This window comes from Colletotrichum paranaense, assembly GCF_030867605.1.
Source record: "Colletotrichum paranaense strain IMI 384185 chromosome Unknown Scaffold_4.1, whole genome shotgun sequence".
NCBI classification, from domain to species: Eukaryota; Fungi; Ascomycota; class Sordariomycetes; order Glomerellales; family Glomerellaceae; genus Colletotrichum; species Colletotrichum paranaense.
In genome coordinates this window covers 839154-859144 of record NW_026848962.1, presented here as the reverse complement: position 1 = coordinate 859144, position 19991 = coordinate 839154, and the positions used below count along the sequence as shown (strand labels likewise).

The 19991-nt window shown below is 53.8% G+C and overlaps 8 protein-coding genes across 8 annotated transcripts; 4 read left to right on the top strand and 4 right to left on the bottom strand.

Moving 5' to 3' along the window:
- Positions 1-60: 60 nt before the first annotated feature.
- CPAR01_05261 (uncharacterized protein) lies at positions 61-4154 on the top strand (the record flags this gene model as incomplete). The annotated part of the gene is made up of 2 exons (XM_060489540.1): positions 61-2813; positions 2864-4154. The coding sequence occupies 2 exons, from the start codon at positions 61-63 to the stop codon at positions 4152-4154; spliced, it is 4044 nt and encodes a 1347-aa protein (XP_060351006.1).
- Positions 4155-6277: 2123 nt separating this feature from the next.
- Positions 6278-7518, bottom strand: CPAR01_05260 (ribosome biogenesis protein nsa-2; the record flags this gene model as incomplete). The annotated part of the gene is made up of 7 exons (XM_060489539.1): positions 6278-6316; positions 6447-6666; positions 6723-6740; positions 6817-7272; positions 7337-7371; positions 7440-7445; positions 7510-7518. 7 exons carry the CDS (start codon positions 7516-7518, stop codon positions 6278-6280), a joined length of 783 nt encoding a protein of 260 aa, XP_060351005.1.
- A 423-nt stretch (positions 7519-7941) lies between these two features.
- On the top strand, positions 7942-8571 carry CPAR01_05259 (uncharacterized protein; the record flags this gene model as incomplete). The annotated part of the gene is made up of 1 exon (XM_060489538.1): positions 7942-8571. The coding sequence occupies one exon, from the start codon at positions 7942-7944 to the stop codon at positions 8569-8571; it is 630 nt and encodes a 209-aa protein (XP_060351004.1).
- A 440-nt stretch (positions 8572-9011) lies between these two features.
- On the bottom strand, positions 9012-11652 carry CPAR01_05258 (uncharacterized protein; the record flags this gene model as incomplete). The annotated part of the gene is made up of 2 exons (XM_060489537.1): positions 9012-9815; positions 9865-11652. The coding sequence occupies 2 exons, from the start codon at positions 11650-11652 to the stop codon at positions 9012-9014; spliced, it is 2592 nt and encodes an 863-aa protein (XP_060351003.1).
- Positions 11653-12567: 915 nt separating this feature from the next.
- CPAR01_05257 (60S acidic ribosomal protein P2) lies at positions 12568-12963 on the bottom strand (the record flags this gene model as incomplete). Its single annotated transcript, XM_060489536.1, has 2 exons — positions 12568-12744; positions 12805-12963. 2 exons carry the CDS (start codon positions 12961-12963, stop codon positions 12568-12570), a joined length of 336 nt encoding a protein of 111 aa, XP_060351002.1.
- Positions 12964-13927: 964 nt separating this feature from the next.
- Positions 13928-15196, top strand: CPAR01_05256 (uncharacterized protein; the record flags this gene model as incomplete). The annotated part of the gene is made up of 1 exon (XM_060489535.1): positions 13928-15196. The coding sequence occupies one exon, from the start codon at positions 13928-13930 to the stop codon at positions 15194-15196; it is 1269 nt and encodes a 422-aa protein (XP_060351001.1).
- A 1199-nt stretch (positions 15197-16395) lies between these two features.
- On the bottom strand, positions 16396-18496 carry CPAR01_05255 (uncharacterized protein; the record flags this gene model as incomplete). Its single annotated transcript, XM_060489534.1, has 2 exons — positions 16396-17197; positions 17247-18496. Coding segments are annotated over 2 exons (2052 nt in total), but the record flags the coding sequence as incomplete, so codon positions are not given.
- A 660-nt stretch (positions 18497-19156) lies between these two features.
- CPAR01_05254 (RNA polymerase III subunit Rpc25) lies at positions 19157-19930 on the top strand (the record flags this gene model as incomplete). The annotated part of the gene is made up of 4 exons (XM_060489533.1): positions 19157-19168; positions 19220-19427; positions 19490-19640; positions 19696-19930. 4 exons carry the CDS (start codon positions 19157-19159, stop codon positions 19928-19930), a joined length of 606 nt encoding a protein of 201 aa, XP_060350999.1.
- Positions 19931-19991: the final 61 nt, after the last annotated feature.

The window sequence follows — 19991 nt, the reverse complement described above, 5'->3', positions numbered from 1 at the left end:
GGAATCCTCTCTAATTGTGTTGGTGCGACTTGCCATGAGATGAAAGGCCCGACGCTGACGATGGCTCCGGCCGTTGTCCAACCAGTTAATGATTCTTACCTACACCGATCCCATACCTCCGACGATCGTAACAACGCCTCAGCAGCGTCTACAATTTCAACAACAACAGCTCCCACACAGCAGAAAGGCTCGAGCGTGCAGGGACGAGCTGCATTCGAGCTTCCCTCATTTGACACCCTTCCCGAGTTCAACACCAACCTCTACCTCGACGGCAAGTCCAAGGAAGCTGCTGCTAAAGAGCAGGCGGCCGCAGCTGCAGCTGCAGCAGCCGCGCCACGACCAAACCCGGCCATGTTGTTAAAACCTCCAAAAGAGGAGGACAAGGAGAACACGAGAGATGGAAAGCAAAAGGAAAAGGACAAAGATGCCGAGAAGCTGCAGAAGAGGGGCAGGAGGGCTTCGTTGATGGAGCGTCGTAAATCTTGGCTACCAACATCTAGATCGCCGTCAAAGTTCAAGGAGCCGCCGGTGCCCGAACGACCCGCCATGCCCGAAAGACCCAGCACTCATGCCGGAGACCACGTGAGCACTGCACCTCTTGCTGCGACGTCTGCCGCCCCCGTAGCACCGACACCGCCGACGCGACCTCTCGAGCCAGAACGCCCCAGGACGGTCTCGGAGAGTTTTGCTACCTTTGCGAAGAAGTCATGGATGTCCACATCCCGTTCCCCGTCCCCGAAGCGAAATCCAGACCCTCCAGCTCCACCGCCTTCTCGCCCTTCCCGAAGCAGGGCCCCGAGTAACGAGAACATCAAGGGTGTGGACTCGACCCGCAAGAGGCCAGTATCTATGCTAGTCGACACAGAGACTGCCGCTTCAAAGAGTGCCGAATCATTAAAGCCTGCACGCACCCTGAACAGAACCAGCACTTTCTTGACAAAGATTAAGCAGCGACCGAAAAGCATGCTCATTACCCTTGGATCAAACAACGAGATCGATACAAATGCCTTGCCCCCATCATCACTAAGCTTGCCCCCGCCCAAATCTGCTGTTGAGAGCGATCAGCCCAGCAAGAAGACCAAAAACAACAGCAACAATAATAGTAATAAGATCAAAAAGCCCGAGTCGAAACCAGCTTCGTTCGCCGAATCCCAAACAACAGCAACAGACGAGTCTCTGACGAGCGAAATGTCAGCCAACAAGGATACCATCTGGTCGGTTTTCCGGTCGCTCGACACCGAGAGTGGAAGCTTCGCCACCAAAACCATGGCCCAGCGCATGCACTCTGTGCGTGTTACATTGTTGCCATTTTTGCGGACCTATATGAACCACATCACCAACAAGGGACTCATTCTGGAAGATGTTGAGCGGAGGGCCATTGTGCTGAACAAGTGGTGGACTGGTTTGCTGGATATGCTGGACGGTCAGGGCCAGCAGCTCCCAGGCGTTGATCGGCCGGTTTTGCTGGAGGCTTTGACGATGCTGATGATGAGACCAGAATGGCGACAGACGACGACGTACTTCATGTCGTTGGTGGATCGCTCACCAAACGAACGCGTCCGACCGCGATCGGGGACCCAGTCCACAGCAGACTCATCACAGGCATCGAGCCAAGCTTTCCTCGCCGAATCCGCCGAGCACAATGTGCGGACCATGTTTGTGAGCAACCTCATGAAGCAGATGCAAATTGTGGTGGAAAAGATGTCGCTTCGACACGCACCTCTCAGTCTCGTCAATTGGTGCGGTAAGGCGTGCGCATACGCGTTCTTTTTCTGCCCGTCTGTGGCCGAGATTCTCGTGCGATTGTGGGATTTGCGGCCTGAGCTCATTCGAAGGACGGCTGACGAGTTTGGACTGCCCAAAAAGAATGGCGGCGAGAGCGAGGACATCATGGCCCTGTTCCCACCTAATGTGGGCGTATTGGGCTGGCAATCGCAAAAGACAATCAGTGCTCGCTTCAAGGAACGAGTGAAACTTTCCGTGATGGCGGCGAGGATCCCTTGGTTTAGCCCCTGGGTGACGCGATGGCGTGGTGGTGATACTGACTTGTTTTTCATCTTCTGCAAGTACTACCACATTCTATCTGAGGAGTTCATGCCCGAAGGCCTCCCTCTGCTTGAGAAGGCGCGGTCGCCAGGTTTCATACTGGTACAGGCCCAGATCCTCGCGTGTATCGAGTCCACGATCCACCGCCAGGCCGAAGTCGACGCTATTTACAACCCGCCCATGCCGACAGATTCATTTTACGGCGCCGATGCTGCTGCGACCGCGATGACAATCCCAGGGAACTTGTTGAAGAACATGGCCGAGAACCGCCTCATCGTGTTGTTGAAGGATATTCTGGGCGAATCGTTACCAGTCATTGCTGCCGCGAGACGAACCTTTGCCGAAGCCTTCCTCTCTGTGACTCGTGCTGCGACCCGCCGCGTATCCGCTTTCGACCACAGCGCCGTGTTCACGCTCTGTGATTTCTTGGAAGAGGCACTGGTGGCTTACGACCAGCTCGACGATCTCGAGAACCCGAATATCGCCAAGAGTATCGACTGGTCTTTTTGGCTCAATGTCTGCAGAAAGATGCTCATCTCCGACAACGCTATGACGGAAGTTCGGCTCCTGTCCTTCATCTTCTCGACCTGGGAAGCAGTCACGGCAAATCCCGTACGGAAGAAGGCTTTGTGTCTGGACTGGCTGCTTTCCGAGGAGACGTTCGACACCTACTTCAACCATTGGTGCCCAATGGTGCGCGGCTACTACATGCGCCTGCTCTGCTGGCGTATCTGTCGTGACGGCGGCAGCGCGAACGAAGTTGATGCGTGAGTTGTGCCATATCCCGCAAGTCAATAAGACTTACTGACATTCGCAGTGAAATCTTCCTTGTTGCCGCAGCAAGGCTGAAGACCGTCTGGGCCCACTACCTCTTCCTTCGCAACGCCGCCGATGCCGCAGGAAGGCTGCCGCCCTCGACATCACCATGCCTCCCCACGCCGGGCAAGAAGTTCATGATCATCCGTACGGAAGTGAACATTCCGCAGCCAGGCTACTTCAACCAGCCTTTCGACTCGTTCTCCAAGATTGTCAATGGCGAGGGAGTCATGTCATCAACGCCGGCGACAGAAACTAAGGAGGTTGCCAAGCCTGATAACAGCAAGAAGCGCTGGTCTCTGCTTGGCAAGGTGCTGTCTTTGGGTGGTAACGGTTCAGATGGCGAGGATAATGAGTCCTCGCGCAAGGAAACGACGTCGTCCAAGTCCGCCACTCTTTCCAAACGCCGTCAAGGAGGCCCGCCTCTGCCCCCCAAGATTTCCACTTCATCGGCCTCAGCTGTCACGACGTCGTCTGACGGCAGCTCGCCGGGCACCTCGCCGATCTTTATGGAGCAGAAGTTCGTGTTCAAGTTCACGCTGACCTGGCAGCCTCCTGCCGTCACCCAGCCTCGCGATCGCATCCTTACTCGCCCACGCCTTCCCGCCCCGGCGCAGGCCTGGGTCACTTCCCGTTCGAGAAGCGGCAGCACCCCTCCTCCACCTGCTGCTGGTCTTCCCGATCCCACACGGTGTGTCTCTGGCTCTAAGAAGAAGGGCCTCGTCGACGAAGCCAAGAACGCCAGTCCTCTCGCCTCCCCTACCCTCGAGCGCAAGTCTTCGGTCACTGCGGTGTCGTCATCCTCTCTCGTGCGCAGGCTCAGCAATAAGTTCGACTTTGAGAACAACCCGAACGTGGAGCTGATGACCTTCGACTTCGAAAGTGCAGAGAAGTCATCTGCTTCATCCGTGTCTTCCGACTCATCAACGGCCTCATCGCCTACCGAGAGCAAGACCGAGGAGGAGGCGCAGCAGCCGTCGGAGTCTGCGCCCCAACCCCCGCAATCCAAGGCCATGGCCCAGGCTCATGCCGTGCTCCAGGCTCAGCAACGGCCTCACCTGTCCAAGTCCGGAAGTCGTAGGACCGGCCCCGAGCCCCTTACACAACCCCTTCGCCCAACGGGAATTTACGTCAAGCGCGCCGTTTACGCCGGTCGTGCTTTGGCCGAGTGGAGCATCGTCGTTGCTGAATGCAACGGCTTCGTCGACCGCAGACGCGATGAGGGCGTTCTCGGCCTCAGCGATGTGGAAGTCCCGATGCTTACTGTCGAAGGCTTCCGAAAGCTCGGCTAAATACCTAGTCTACTATACCCGCCATGCTTGCTCTCAACACTCGAATGCATTCATACACGAAAATTGCGTATCTCTTTCCAGCAACGAAAGTTACGACATGAAACCGGAGAAGAACACAGAACGATTCTCTCTCCGCATGACAGCAATAACAGCAACATCAAAAAGTACGGCGTTGACAAGCACATCCTTCTCAGCCTCACGAGGCGGGCTTATCATTTCAGTCATGGAGAATTCCCTTGCATCGCCACAGCATTATCTGGATCCGTCCAAGTCGACGGTCGCTTAACCCAAAGCTCTTGAACGAGCCCTCCTTTTCATCTCTGTTTCGGCGCTCCTGTTCAAGTCTTCGCAGCCCAGAGCAATTTCCGACTTTTTCTCCCAAGCTCAGGTGGCTTTTGCTCTTCTTCACCGTCAGTATTGTTCGAACCACCACATCATCAAAGTAATGATAGTTTAAATCTCTTCCCTTCTTACTCGTGGTCACTTGTTTTTATTTTCGGCGTTTTTGGGGTCAAACTGGAAAGAGCGGATAACCCAACTTCCTCTCAGTTTGGGATCTTCAAGGGATGTGTGTGAGGAATCAGGGTTCGCAATCATTTTCCGTTTTGAGGCCTTTCGAGGGAGCTTCTTCTACTTCCCTTGAAAACTTTGTCTCCTTGACTTTTTGCTTCTTTTCTTTTTGCGTTCGTCACAAACCGGGGAACACGGGACGGATTGTTTCATTTTTTCAACTGTTCGGGTCGCATTACACACACATGCCAATCTTTGTTGCTTTGTTCGAATCCAAGGGAAGGGATCGAGAGGAAGATAGGTATTGAAGGATATATCCCAAACAAATCAAAGTCCAATGAGAGACAACATTCTGAATCAAATACTGGCACCTTGCCTTGCTTTACATGCATGTAATGGAAAAATTCTGATATTGGCATTGGCGCCATAGAAATCATGTTCTTTTCGACACAGTGACGTCAGGTGAGATTGCGTCTCAGCGAAAGACCTCGGACTAGGTCTGGACTAGTTTCTGAACTAGAACGCCTGCTGTAGAGGCTCCAAGTTATGGTATAGAAGAACTCGGAGATGTATCTTGCCACTGAGAGGAAGCATTTGTATGCAAAGCTTACTCGATCCTGATGGTCTGTAGTGCAACGCTTGCCTTTGCAGGTCTCTCTGTGAATTATCAGGTGCGACTAGAATCCACTCTTCAGGAAACCCATCGAATGCCTGCCTTGTGAATACTCTCAGGACTCAAAAGCCGTCGCCTGGGCTAATTCTAAGCGAGAGAACCCCTAATAGGCAACTAAAGTGAAGGGAAATGCATGAGCGGCGCTTGAAGTGTATATGGTCTAGTGGTGGATGGTTGAATGCCTGGTTTCGGCAAGCGAATGCGAGCTCGAACTTGGTGACCCTACGTAAAGCCACAGGTAGCTCATTTTTGTTTCTGTTTTGATATTCCTTGTTTCCTGCTTTCCCATCGTCGTTATACCTATTACACTCTGGAAACCAAACACTCTTGACTACCCGTCTCCTCGACTGTAGGCCACTCGACGGACCAGAATGTGTTCTCGCCATGGAAGCCTGGACCTCGATACCGGTGCCTCGTCGCAAGCATCGCTTGAAACTCGATAACTGTTCATATAGAAGGATTTCCATGATACGGTTCTATTCAATGCAAGATTTGATCTGCGGGAGGAATTCGCGTCTGATTCGGTGGAAACTTTGGAGGGCCAATCCATTTTGAGCTGAGGGGAGTGATACCTAGATATCAAGCTGGCTGGCCGTGGGTAATAAAGGGCCTATTTAAAAAAAAAGCCCAAGCAGCGAATACCTTGCAGTCATCCTCGTCACTCAAGTCATCCTTTGCCAGTCTACAAATGGGAATCTTGTTTCATCTACCTAGGTTGAAATTTTTTCATATTGTCACTCACGGGCATCCACCCATTCCCCCCTTACACGAGGTGACAGAACGCCTTAACGCCAGCTGGGACTCGACTGCCCCAAGTACCACTACCTCATAGGCTTTTCCGCTCCACGTTTCGATAGAGGCACGGCGTCCCTGCTGTGCCCCGATGCCATTATGTGACACTCCTTGCGCGATAGCCTTGACTTTTTTTTCCTGTTTCCATCTAAACGAGCAGGACTGCGTTTACGCAGCCATCGTTCTCCTGAAGAATACCGTGCGTTAGCTTCTCGTCTTACAAAGTTGACACTGTGCCACGACCGGCTCATCCAAGCAGCCAAACGAAGCAATTGAAATAGCAAAATAGCCGCGCTTTTCGATGGAATTTCACTTACCGGTGAATTCGTCACCTGGGCGTATCTCCCCCAAACCACTTTGCCGCTCGCTGTCGTAAGGCCCATGTCAGAAACGTTTACTTCCAGCACAGTTCCTTTCGTGAGGACACCCAGGTTCGTGTAAAGAGGGTTCTGAGGGTTCTTCTTGACTCCCAAGATTGGCAGTTTTACGGTTACGTTGAGTTCCGGGTGACACACGTGCGCGTGCTTGTAACGCAGACTAGAGATCATTGTCAGTAAGACGGAGGAGAAGACAGAGCGCTTCCGGTCACGTACCCCATAGGACGGATGAATCTGATTTTGGGAAAGCACCTCGTTAGCAAAGATCCTCAAACTGCCAAGTTGGCGCCGAATGCGTAGGAATGATTACCGTTCGTGCTTGGGATCTCTCCGGGTGAAGTTAGGTCCGACAAAAGTTGGCTTCGTAATCATACGCTTCCAGGACTTTTGGTGCGTCTTCTTTCCGGTCGAGATAACCTTGAACATCTCCTCTTCAGAGATACCCTTCACCTTGGGCAAAGGAACCTGGAACCGGGCAGCCTTTTCGGCACGCTTGTTCTTGATCTGGGAAGAAATGGCCTTGGCGTTGCTTGGGTTGTTTCGGTCGAGCAGGTAGGCGGGCATGGGCTCGGAGGGCTCCTTCTCGTCGTTGGTCTTGACGTTGCGCTCCTCGTGGGCCTTGATCTGCTTGCGCATCTGGATCTTCTCGTTGTGGCGCTTCTTCGCGTGAAGCTTGGCGCGGAGACCGCGCAGGTTCTGCGCATCCTTGGACGCCTTGTGGCCCTCACGAGCCTCCTTCTTGCGGGCCTTCTCCTCGTGATCGAGTCTGAGAAAAGTCGAATGTCAGCCCTCCCCTCGTCAAAATTCCTGGTTGATTTCAAGATTCTAACCTCCGACCATGAAGCTTGCGCCATCTCTCCATATACTATAATTTCTTCGTTAGCGGGCGCCGAGATTGGGAGACGGAGAGGCCCTTCTGAGGGCGTGTCGTACCTCGTTCTGTTCGCGGATTTGTTAGTACAACAGGTAAGAATAGAGAGCTGCGAATGGGAAAGCTACTCACCTGAGGCATCTTGAGTGATTTACGCCCGTAGCGACTTTGATTTTACAGGATGGTGTTACTGATCTGGACGAAGTCTAGTCGTCCGTAGTGTTGATGTCGGCGAAGCTCCTCAGGGTCGTCGTCCGTCGAAGTGGCGGGTAGCCAAAAAAAAATCCCATATCGATAGCGATGTGGGGTCCGACCCCAAAATTCGAGGTCCAGCCGCCAACATCCCTGCTTGCATCAGCGGAGCAACATATTTTCCGAGCACCCAGAGGAATTGCACTCCAGGTCTATCCGAACTTTTTTGAAGCTTCGTGTTGGCCGGGTCCCAGTCGCGTAGAAAGCTAAAGTCGACGAACGTGAGAGACCAGCAATTGGACCGACAAACGAGGTCCGACTGTCTCTCTGTCCAACTAAAACAAAAGATTTCAAACCCTCATCAATCAAAAGATGAGTCGCACATTGCTGCGCTCCGTCCTGGAGCTCAGGACACCCATCACGCGACTCCCGCCGACCTTCCTCCTCCCGATCCACGCCCGCCGCTTCAACTCCACGGCACCCATCATTGAGCCCGCCGCAGCCGCACAAGATGCGCCTCCCGTCGGCGCGCAAGCCTCCTCAATAGCACAACAGGCCGCCGCCGGCGCCGCCCAGACGTCGACGCCGTCCGCAACGACTCCGATCTCCGAATCCGTGCAGGCGGCGCTGCCCTTCCTAGCGGCCCAGCCCAACCACTACATCACCTTCCACATCCATGGACGCCCGTACCTCGTCCAGCCCGGCGATAGCGTCCGCCTGCCCTTCAAGATGCCTGGCGTCGTGCCTGGCGACGTCCTCCGCCTCAACCGTGCCTCGGTCATCGGTAGCAGAGATTACACCCTCAAGGGCTCACCCTTCATCGACGAGCGGGTATACGAGTGCCGTGCCGTGGTGACGGGCACGGAGAGCGAGCCGATGAGAATGAAGGAGAAGACGAAGAGGAGGCAGCGGAAAGTGAAGACGGTCAAAAGCAAGCACCGCTACACAATGCTGACGATTAGCGAGCTTAAGATCAATGCGCCTGAGGAGATTGAGGCTTAAGAGGCAGGGCTGGGGGATGTGCAAGCTTGTTCGAGTATGAATCAGGAATAGTAGGCCATGGATCGTATGATTCCATGTCCTTGTATTGTTCCCCGTCGGGGCTGTACCAATAGACAAATAAATACATTCACGTCATGTGGGATTGGGGACTTTGATGGTCGCCGAAAATGTTGAAGCCAAGAGGCTGTAGTACAATTGATAAGACGCATTGTCTAGGTCTGCGTCTCCAGAAAAAACGTGCCCAATCATGGGGGAAGGCCGAAGCCTAGGGAATCAATATTGAAAACAGTGGTGGGGAAGAAAACGACTGCACGAAGCAGTTGAACAAGAAGTAAAACAAACAGCCCAAGAAACTCCGAGCTATGGATATTCCGATGATCATTAAACCCAAGTAATGTCTCCATGACGCCTGATCCAACAACAATGCTCATACGCTTTCATCACCTGCTAGGATTCGTTGCTTTTTTGACGCTGGTCCAGTAAGCCGACGGCCACACAGACATGGCCTCCGCATCTGTCGGCATGCGTTCTCGACACCTCGAGACAACGCTCTGGATGATTCTACCAAGCAGCTCTTCGTCAATGGGAAGCGCCTTTTCGCTCATCTCATTGGGGTATAGGAAAGGATCGGTCTCGTGAAGGAGTTCTTCACATGAAGGTCGCATGTCGACGTCACGGTTGAGACACCGCCTCAAGGTTCGCAGCAGAGAAGGAGGTACTGGAACTCCACCCATGGCCCTGGACGGGAATTCAATGTCGTGGTCCCAGTTGATGATGGCTTGGCACTTTGCCATTTGATTGCTGATGTGACCAAAGGGAGGCATTCCGTAGACCAGTTGGTACAGAATACACCCGAGAGACCAGACATCGCTCGGCTTTCCAACTTTCATCAGCTTGGGTCGTCCAGGAACTCGGCCGCCTCGAGGCGCATTGGAATCTAGGAGCGACTCGGGCGACATGTAATTCGGTGTGCCCACTTGCGTTTCACGGTGAACGTTGACAGTCTCATCTGTTCGAATTGCATTGGCAATACCGAAATCGATGAGTTTCAAGCGACCCTTGACAAGAACGAAATTGGCTGGTTTGAGATCGGAGTGCACGATTTCGGACTGGTGTACTGATTGCAGGCACTCCAGCATTTCTTTCCAGTAGAAGCGGACCAAGACCGAATCAAATTTAGGCGATTCGGGATTTTGGCGACTCCTGAGAAGGGTGTGGAGATCCAATTCGCCCATTTCCATAAGCTGAGTACGGGTTAGCCATGCCATCACGATCCAATGGAGGATGACTTACTAAAGTGAGCATTTTCTTTTCACTGTTCATCTCGTAGTCGAAAAGGTTGATGACTCGTTCATTGCCTCTCAGCTTACCAAGTAGGTCGATTTCGCCCTTGTAGCCCCGGACGGTCAACTCGTCCGCATTCTCCAGCGATACTCTTTTCAGTGCAAACATTGCTCCGTTTTCGGCAGTAACACGGTAGACCTTAGCGCTACCGCCCCGGCCCAGACAGTCGAGCCTTGTGTAGGACTTTCCGTTGACACGGAGGATATTTCGCCTTTGCTTGCCTTGAGTAGTTGTCGCTGCGCCTGCGGATGTGGTGGCAGCATCAAGAACAGACATCTTAGGCGGAGGCGGAGGAGCGGCTCGGCGCGGAGTGTTGTTGGCCAGGGAAGCCAGAGGCTTGCGCTCAGGAGATGCCGCGGGTCTTTGTTGAGCAGCCTCGGGGTTTATAGAACGCCTGACTACTTTTTCCATGACCATTTCGGCAGGCTTGATGGCGGTAGGCCTCGTACTTCGTACTATAGACACTGGTTCATTCTCCTGATCGTGGGAGGAGGGAACTTGAGGGCGCGGCGCAGGCAACCTGTAATGAATCTCTTCTGGCTCGTCTCTTTCCTGGGGAGAATGGCGCGCAGAAGAAGGGGCCGGTGGTTCAGCATACGACGTAGGCCTGCGATGCGTTGCTCTGGAAGGATCGCTCAATGCGACTGGACTGCCTGATGACATTTGTCTGCCGTTGCCATAGAAGGATGATGCCACGTCGTTCTCCATGTCTGCGCCGTGTCCATCGTGATATTGGCTCGAGATCAGACCCTCGCCATCGCCATCGCCATTAGCCTCCGCCTCCTCCTCACTCTGCCTTCTGCGCCCACGTCGAGCGGGGCCGCTCAAGAAGCTTCCAGGAATCTTGCCTACTCGCTTGACGCGCATTGAGCCCTGCAGTGCGAGATTGTCCTCAGCCTTGGTGGTTCTTCCAGCATTGGAGGCTTGTCGGGACACACTGCCAGGGTTAACACCGGCGGCGTGGCGTGCTACTGTGAATGGCTCCTCCGGGTGGTCCTGTTCCATGTGGGAACCTGAACGCCTAGAATGACTGGATGAGTTGGTGAGGCGACTTCTATTGCCAGACGAGCCAGCAGCAATCCGGACGACGCGAATACCTTGGGCTGGTGTGTTGACATCTTGGGGCGGGTCATTCTTCTCATCCGAGGATTGGTTTCGGCTCTCTGGCCGACTTCTAGATTGGGGACGTTGGTTGGTTGATCGGGACAGCGAGGTAGACCTCCTCTTGGCGGGACGCATCTGGCCAAGGCTTTTGGGCGTATTGCTGAGTCTCACAACTCTTTTCCGCACAGGGCTATTCTCTCTGCTCTGTAGCGGCGACGTGGGTTTTGTTGACCTTGTGTCGTACGCTTGGGCACTTCCCGATCGGAGGGACCTTCTCTCCTCCGTTGCAGAGCTCGTAGACGCGGCAAGGTTACTGACGCGGCGACGTGTTCTAGGCGGTGAAGCTGCTCGTTGCGGTTCAGGGCCGCTTCCATCGTTGAGAAGTGCCTTGGTGAGGGCACTGAGCTTCATAGGCACGGGTATCTCATCATCGGAGCTATCGTGCATGGCGTACTGCTGTGAGTCTGCCTTTTTTGAGAGCGCGGGTGCAGCGGCGGTCGCATGAACAGGGTTGGATTCGCTTCGATTGAGATGTGGGCGAGAGGGCAGCCTCCTGAGGCCTTGTCGTACGGACGTTTTTCGTGACAGGCCGGTTCCGGCGGTGCCCAGCGGCGTGGGAGAGGCTGTCGACATTTCGAGCTGGTGGGATAGTTTGTTGTTCCAATTTTGCGCAACGGGGGGCTGGGAATTAGTGGCGCGAATCTCCACGTCTCGACGGCCAAACACCTTCCGCCAGAAAGAAAGGGATTGATTTTGGCGATTGAACACTGTTTTACGTGTCAAATGTGCCCATGATCCGAAAGATTGCAAATGGAGGAGAAATTAGTTTATGCGGCGCGTCACTAGCATCTTGTATGTCGGAGGGATGTGTCGATTCCTTGTCAATTGAGGACGTTCCCAGTATTTGGGGCTAGCAGGGGTCGGCCAATGAGAAATCAAGACCGGGGGATGTTGTTGTCGGAGCAACGATGGGCTGAACAGCAAAGCGTAAGGCGACAGACACATTCATCGTTGGGCACATGGAATTTGAGCTTGGGACTAGACGCTGAGTCTTGCCTGAGGCCACAACAAGTCTCTAATGCCTGCAGCCTACCTTCCATCTTTAAGTTGATGTAATCCCCATGCAAGGCGGCAAGGTATCTTTTCGCTTAAGATATACCGAGCGAGACCAGTCACAGCTTTCGGTCTTAGGTTTTCAAAAATGGTTGCGCCCGATTTACGTGCATCTTGTCGCGAACATGTTGCCCCACATGAAGCGGACTTTGAGCTTCGTAGCATTATGATGAGAGCGCTAACATTCAAAGCTCGAGTTGACATGCATTTGTTTCACTCACTAGTCAATCAGGGAAAAGCACACGATAAATCATTTCGGGCAACATTGTTCAAAGAACCAGCGAGCTTTTTATTTGACCGAACCTAGCAGGTGTTCCTACACAAACGTGTGCCGAAGCCCAACCCAAGAGAGATTTCCCCATGTCAATGACTTGTGAAAACGTCGGCCGATTGCTGCGTATATTCTTCGATGAGGCGAGGGCGTGAGAGGGGTATTTAGTCGAAGAGACCGAATCCCATGTCCTCGTCGGACTCCTCCTTCTCCTCCTCCTTCTCCTCCTTGGGGGCGTCCTCAGCGGCACCACCGGCAGCAGCACCGCCGGAAGCAGCGGCGGCACCACCAGCGCCACCAGAGGGAACAGAGGCAAGCTTGCTGGAGCCCTCAGCGATGAGCTGTGTACCTTGTTAGCATTTACATCCTTTGCGCCTATCGCGATCAAAGTCGTAACGAACCTCGTTGATGTCCTTGCCCTCAAGCTCGGAGATGAGCTTGTTCAGGCGCTCGTCATCAGCCTCAATACCGACGGACTCAAGGACGGCCTTAACATCCTTGGCAGAGGGGGAGGTGTTGCCACCGAGGCCGAGGAGGAGGAAAGCGGCGAGGTGCTTCATCTTGAATGATTTTCTGCGACGAACGATTGTTAGAAAAGAGGGATCGTTATTTTTTGCGCCGGCGTCGAAATAATGAAGAACGATTGGCGACGAGATGGAGATCAAGCGTAGAGAAGAAGGGGGAAAACTCACTGTTTGTCGTAAAGAACACGAGAGGTCAATCAATTTAACCGCGAAGTTGGGCGGAGACTGAATCTTCGAGTCTTGGGAGATTTTCGCGTGGTTGTTGAGATTCGGATGGTTGTCGGAAATGGAACTTTTTTTTCGTTTTGTGAGCCAGAGGGTGCGGGACCCTACCTTAGGGCGGGGAGGGCGGTCGGTGGCTGGGATAGCCGACTAAAAACCTCACAAGCCACACTTATCCTGTCTCTGGCTTCTCCAGCCACACTCAAGACCCCCCTACATCTGCTCGGCCCGTGGGCCACTGACAGCCTTCTAAATTCTACCAACAGAAATCGACCGAGAGCCCAGCGTCACAGCGCCAAGGGCCCAGTGGATCTCACTCCACCGGAATCGGAGCCACTCCAGCTTCCGGATAGGCTAACGGATTGGACCACAGTCCAAGGAACCTAAGATAGGTGGACGGTACTGGAAGGACGGTACCAGTGATTCCACCCCCCAGGCCAACATATATAAACTTGCCGACTCCAACGCCACTTCCTTTTGTCCCCTACACCCAACTTTCGATTTTAACGACCGTCGGGTGTTTGTGCTGTGCGCTTCGCGACCGCCTTCTTATTTTTCGCGATTTTTCCTCATTTTTTCTCTAACATTTCTCGTCTCCCAGACCCGACGGACACGCCCGCGTGTTCAGTCTTTTGAGAGGGGGCCGCTGAAGCGCAGAAACTTGAGTTCTCGTACTTTCCACACTGATGACTCAAGCGTCCGCCTGATGCATCCTGACGGCCGCTGCAAGCAACATAGACACTTGCTTGACGATATTTGGCTTTAGCAGTCCGTCACCATGCCTGTAAGTGCTCTGGAGATGCGACGACACGTTTTAGCGACTTCTGGGGCAGGGCTGACGACGGGTGGTTCACAGATTGGAGATCTCCTCGCCCAAATAAGTGGCGATAAGTCACAGAGCACATCACCAGCTCCATCGAGGCCAGCCCTCCCGCCCCCGAAACGGAAAGCCGACGACGACCTTCGCAGCACCGTCTCGAACAAGCTTCCGCGAACAAGCACAAACGGTGCCAGCTCGTCTGCACCCCCCAGATCTGCAGATGCTCAGAGACCCGCACGGCCTGCGGAGAAGTCTTCGACAACAACCACTGGCTATCGAGGCAGCGCCGGACGACCATCCGATCGATCCACGTCTGCGCCTAGGCCTGTCGGAAATGGCACGACGTCCGCGAAATCCAGCTCTTCCGGCGCCAGGCCGGTGAATGGCTCGGGCACGTCTAGGGTGACATCGACACTGCCTAGTCGACCATCTCCGTCAGCTCCTGCCGCGGCACCGAAAGGTGCACCACCAAAGAAGGGATCTTTCGCCGAGATCATGGCACGGGCTCAACAGGCCCAAACCAAGCTGGGCCAAGTCGGCAAGATTCAGCACAAGCCGGTGGAAAAGGTGTTTACGAAGAAAGAGCGGGAGGAGATGAAGAAGGATTTCAAGAAGGACCCTAAGGGCGCAGCGAGGCCAGTGTCGAAATTCCAGGGTACCTCAAGGCCGTCTTCGGCTCCGCCTTCACGTAATGGGGTCAGTGCAATCGGATCAAGCGCCAGCCGTAACGGAACTGCCGACAGAGCGAGAGACCCCAGGGCCGGCGTAAGGGCACGCGCGGCTGCCGCCGACGAAGAGCAACAAAAGAAGCTCAAGAAAGCCGCCGTCGCTACCACAGGATATACCGGCACCGCCCGCCCGAAACCCGGAGCTACCTCGGCAAAGAAGAAGCCGGCACCAGGAGGCGCTCTCCTCAACTCCCGACCCGCCCCGCGGTACGGCGGCTCCGCGAAACGCTCACGTTACGACGAGGAAGAGGAGGAGGAATTCGACGACTTTATCGAGTACGACGAAGACGAGGAAGACGATCGCGGCCCCCGGTACCACTACGACTCTGATGGGTCTTCAGACATGGAGGCCGGCATGGATGACGTGTGGGACGAGGAGGCGGCGGCTGAGCGCGCGGCCCGCCGCGAGGATATCGAACAGGAGCGGCTCGAGAAGCGTCTCAAGGCCGAAAAGGAGGAGCGCAAGCGCAGATTCTACGAAGAGCAGCGACGACGCTAGATTTTCTTTTCCTCAATCATCCCCATCACCCAATTTCTCCCATCATCTTTTATCAATAGGGATTTTGGATCTGGCACTACTGAGGTATTTGCACCGGTACAGGCGCGGCTCAGCATCACATTAGCGAAGGCGTTCATTCTGAACTTCAAGTTTGATTTGTCATTATTATTATGGGATATTACTACACTCCACGGCCAGTCTCTTTTGGCCTCTTTTCGTAAATCATCACACAGGGAACAGGTAGATACGTGCCACGGCTCAATAATACCTCGGCCACCATCAAGTACTAGCCTAATGTTATTACGTCTGTATTTGTTGACTGGCCAAAACTGAAAGTTTTTATCTCAACATGGCAACCAAGTCCCTTCTGTAACCCACGAGAAGCGAGACTTGGCAGGTCCATAGACAAGACCTTTACAGCATAATCACGTAAAACTTTCGTTGAATCACCACGAACCGAGGTTTCCAAGACGTAAGATTTATTCTTTATTGACTAAAATTCAATTTGCACCAAGACACCGAAATGTGAACCCATTGCAGTTTTCCGTTCTATAATCCCGATGCAAAGCCCTCCTTGAGGTATCAGGTACAGCCAAACCGGACTACAGTCAGTCCTAAACTCCTCTGGAAAGTTCCGAAGCGAATAACTCAAAGCCATTTCATGGAGCTACTCAGCCCCTTTCCTCAAGCCGGAAACTCCGACGGTTTTGAACTCATCAGACTGGTAAATAGAAGGTGCGCCATGCCGTCGTGTCTCCAGCCTCGTCCCCTTTGAATTGATAAAACGATCTTACACGCGATCTGGGATCGCAACTTTGCAGATGAAGCCCTGGAAGGTAACCGACGCAAACAAAGAAACCGAGATGTCAAAGCTGGAGTCGTCTGAGTGCGGTGAAAATCAAGGAAACGGGGGCTGGCATAAAATTGGTGATATGATCCTCCTAACCATGCTCTTTCCACGCCCAATCTCTTTGATGTGGCTTAAAATTCGATCAGATATGAAACATGAACATCGCTGCTAGTTCGAATCGCTGCGTCAGGACGACTTCTCTGCCATAGCGAGAGACCTGTTGCATGATTCGAGGTCGCCATACTCAGGCAGACCGCTCAAAAAAGAACCGAAGCACACTTCAAGCGGAAGCAGTGCAGAGTTGGAGTATTTGGGTAAGACTCCGGCTTTGGCCGTTGATGGTAGCCATCTAAGGGAGATCTTCGGACTTGAGACCTGAGTTCCCATATCCACTCAAGTTCCAGCCTTTGTATCGAACCGTAGATCCGCCTGCAGAAGGAGGCGGTTTGTGGGGAGGAAGCCCGTGATGCTTCATAGGCGGCGCTGGGAGAGAAGCAGGTGCCGCAGGGAGACTGCTGGGGTGCTGGCGGGACTGAGAATGGGAGGTCTGTGACCCAGTGTGCCCGTTGGTGCCATTAGGCTGATCTTCAGGCTTCATCAGGCCTTTCTCCCGCAGATATTGAATTGATTGAAGAACAGTAAGGTCCTCTTGGTCCTTGTCGTTCAAGATCAAGCGCTGCTGGATGGTGAGGTGGCCATTGTTCATCTCTCTCTCCTTCATGGCTGCCTCCCTAACAGCAGGATCATGTACGAAGCGGCACTTGCCCTTCTTGCCGCAAGTACCTCCCGTAGAGTAGTACTTGCAATGCTTTGAAATGTCTGCTTTTTTTGCAGGAGGGGGTGGAGGGGGGGCCGGCTGAACACGACTTGACGCGACTTCTGGCTCATCGTCTTCAGACTTGATGTCAATGGAGGGGCTGTCTCTCATCTCATCGCCCTCGTCTTGCTGTTCACGCTTGCGCTTGATAGACGATTCAACCTTTTCCAGTTGTCTCCTGAGCTTGCTGGCGAGATTCTCCTCCTTCTCCAGACTGGAATGGATCTTATTGCCACTTCCTTGCGTGGTCTCGGCAGACTTCTTGGCCTTGACACGCGCAGCCGTGGGGAAGCGCTTCTTCCGCTCGGCAATGTATGAAGCGACATCAGTCACCCTACGAGACGGTTAGATAGAGCAAAATCTGACATGGCCATCCGACTTACTGTAGTGCATCTGCTCCTATCAACTTGCGAAGCGTCTCCTCTTCCATCTCATCGTCTTCCGACTCCGAGTCTTGGCCAGGTGTAAGACCAAGGGTGTTAGTCTTACGCTTCTTCTTCTTACCCGAGGCAGCATTGTCGTGCTTATCATGCTTGTGGTGGAATCCACCGTCTTGTCGGTTGTTATGATTGTGATTGTGATTGTTGTTGCCCTGTTGACGATGACGACCCCTGTCGTTGCCGTGAAACGAGCCACGGCCACGTGGGTTGCCACCACGATGACCACCACGACCTCGACCGGCCTGTCCATCATGTTTGTAGTACGGCTCCTGTGGAGGAATCGCTGCGTGAGGTGCCGGAGGAGGGGCATGATATGGATATTGAGGTGGAGCTTGGTATTGGACGGATTGCGCGCGTGGATCGGCATACGGCTGACCATATCCACCATTCGCTTGATGGTGAACTCCTTCACCACCGTAGGCTCCTGGAGCAGGCGTGGCCATGTTAGGACCTCGGGAGCCGCCTCGATCGTTTCCGTAACCGCCTCGGCCGCGACCAGCGCCGTAGGGACCTTGAGCATGGGGGTCGTGTCCAGCCCACGGCTGGCCAGCGGTATACGGTGCAGGAGCGGGATACGGTTGGGCGTAGGGTTGCTGCTGTGGTTGTTGCGGCTGCTGTGGCCCGTAGGCTGGCTGGTGAGATGGCGGCTGAGGATGTTGTGGGTGTTGAGGATGAGCGTAGACCTGGGGGGCGTAGTTCGGATGGTAGTTGGAAGTCGACAGAGGCGTAGGAGCGTGAGCGCCATGCTGGGCGGCGCCATGTCCGTGGTCTTGATGCCACTGCTGCTGAGGAGGGTAATTGCTGCCAGCAGGTTGTTGCTGCTGGGCGGGATATCCTGGGCTATGTTGAGGGTATGGCTGCTGGCGGGGATATTCGTACTGAGGCTGATGGGCCGGGGGGTACTCTGGGCGACCATTTGATGGATAACCAGCACGCCCGCCACGGGCAGCATGAGCACCTCCGCCTCGTGAATGCTGTTGGTAAGCGCCGCCGTGGTGCCCATATCCAGGATGGCTAGCCTGGGCAGCCGGAGGCGGGGGTGGTGGGGGACCGTAGTTGTAGCCCGACATGTTGGCTCGAGGACGACGACGCGTTCTTACTATCTTCGCAGTCGAGTTGCTAAAGAGCGTTCGGGGGTTTTGAAGAAAGGAACCGTGAAAAGGTGCAGGAAACGCAGTGTTCGATTGCAACGACCTTGACGATTTGTGCACCAATCTTTATTTGCAAGAGTAGCAGGGATGGTTCAAAATTCGATCAACGTAGCAGAAAGCAGTATTGCCTTTTCGAAAGTAGCGTGTTCTATGCAGAGAGCACCAGTTGGAGAAAAGAAGAAAGGCGGCCGACCTGTAAAGATTGAGTTGATGAAGGAAGGGAAGCGAAAGGCTCTAGGATGGAAGAGACGGCTGGACGCAGTTTCCCTGACCTGACGCGAAGGTGAGGCGAGTGCGTGGAGCCCCTAGGACTTGAGCTTTCGGAGTCGCCCTACAGTCATTTCGGGTCCCGCAATAACAATTCCAGCGGGTTGCGACAGAGGCGCGCCGCCTGGACAGACCTCGAGCCACTAAAGCGTGGTGGGCCATAGGGATACACATGCACCCTGCAACCGCTAAGGCTAAACTCAACGTAGAGGGCGGTAAGAGTCAATCTGCTTCCCAAGACCAAAGCGCCCCGCGATTTTGCCGATTTTGCGATCTCACTGAGCGCCGGTACAATACACTGAACCACGACTCGAAAGACCCAAACACGACCCTCCAGAGGCGTTGAGGGGACGGACGATGATACCGGATCAATAATATATTTACCCGGGATCTTTCTGGTCTACAATCCGCCGTCTCGAAGACAAAGCGCTCAACATGTTCATCCTAGTAAGACTCGAAAACTCACAAATTTCACCTGAGTGTGTCACTAACACAAAGGACCCAATCAAGACCAAGATTGCGGATCTGGTCGAAATCGCACCAGAAGACTTCCGCAAGAAGAGCAAAGCCGCCATTGAGGACAACATCAATGCGAAGTACGCCAACAAGGTCATACAGAAAATTGGTCTTTGCATCTGCCTCTACGATCTTTTGTGGACCTCTGAGGGCCTCATCGGCCATGGCACAGGCCTCGTCAACGTCAATGGTAATTCCACGAGCTCAAGCCCATCAGACTTTTTTTTTTATCATCTTTAACAAATGCGGCAGTGGAATTCAGACTCATCGTCTTCAGACCCTTCAAGGGCGAAGTCATGATAGGAAGAATTAGAAGTTCGACGCCGGCCGGCATCAACCTGAGAACCGACTTCTTTGACGATATCTTCATCCCCTTTGATGAGCTTCCCGAAGGTGCCGAGTTGTACGTGCCGCCAGACCTGCCTTGTCACCTTGATGCGTCACTAACACGACTCTAGCAACCACTCAGAGCAGCTATGGATCTGGAACATTGAGGACGACAGACTCTTCTATGATAATCACGAAATGGTCAGATTCCAGGTCATCGATGAAGAGTGGCACGACCAGACACCTGCAGGACCAAGCCAGGGCGAAGAGGCTGCTCCGCCAAAGCCGCCGTACAAGGTGAAGGGCACCATGGCCATGGAGGGTCTCGGCGTATGCCTCTGGTGGGACGGACAGGGCGGCGAATAGCCTTTAGGTGGCTCCTGAAATCTCACAAGCGTTATTCAGACATGGAAAGGGCCCCGAGGCG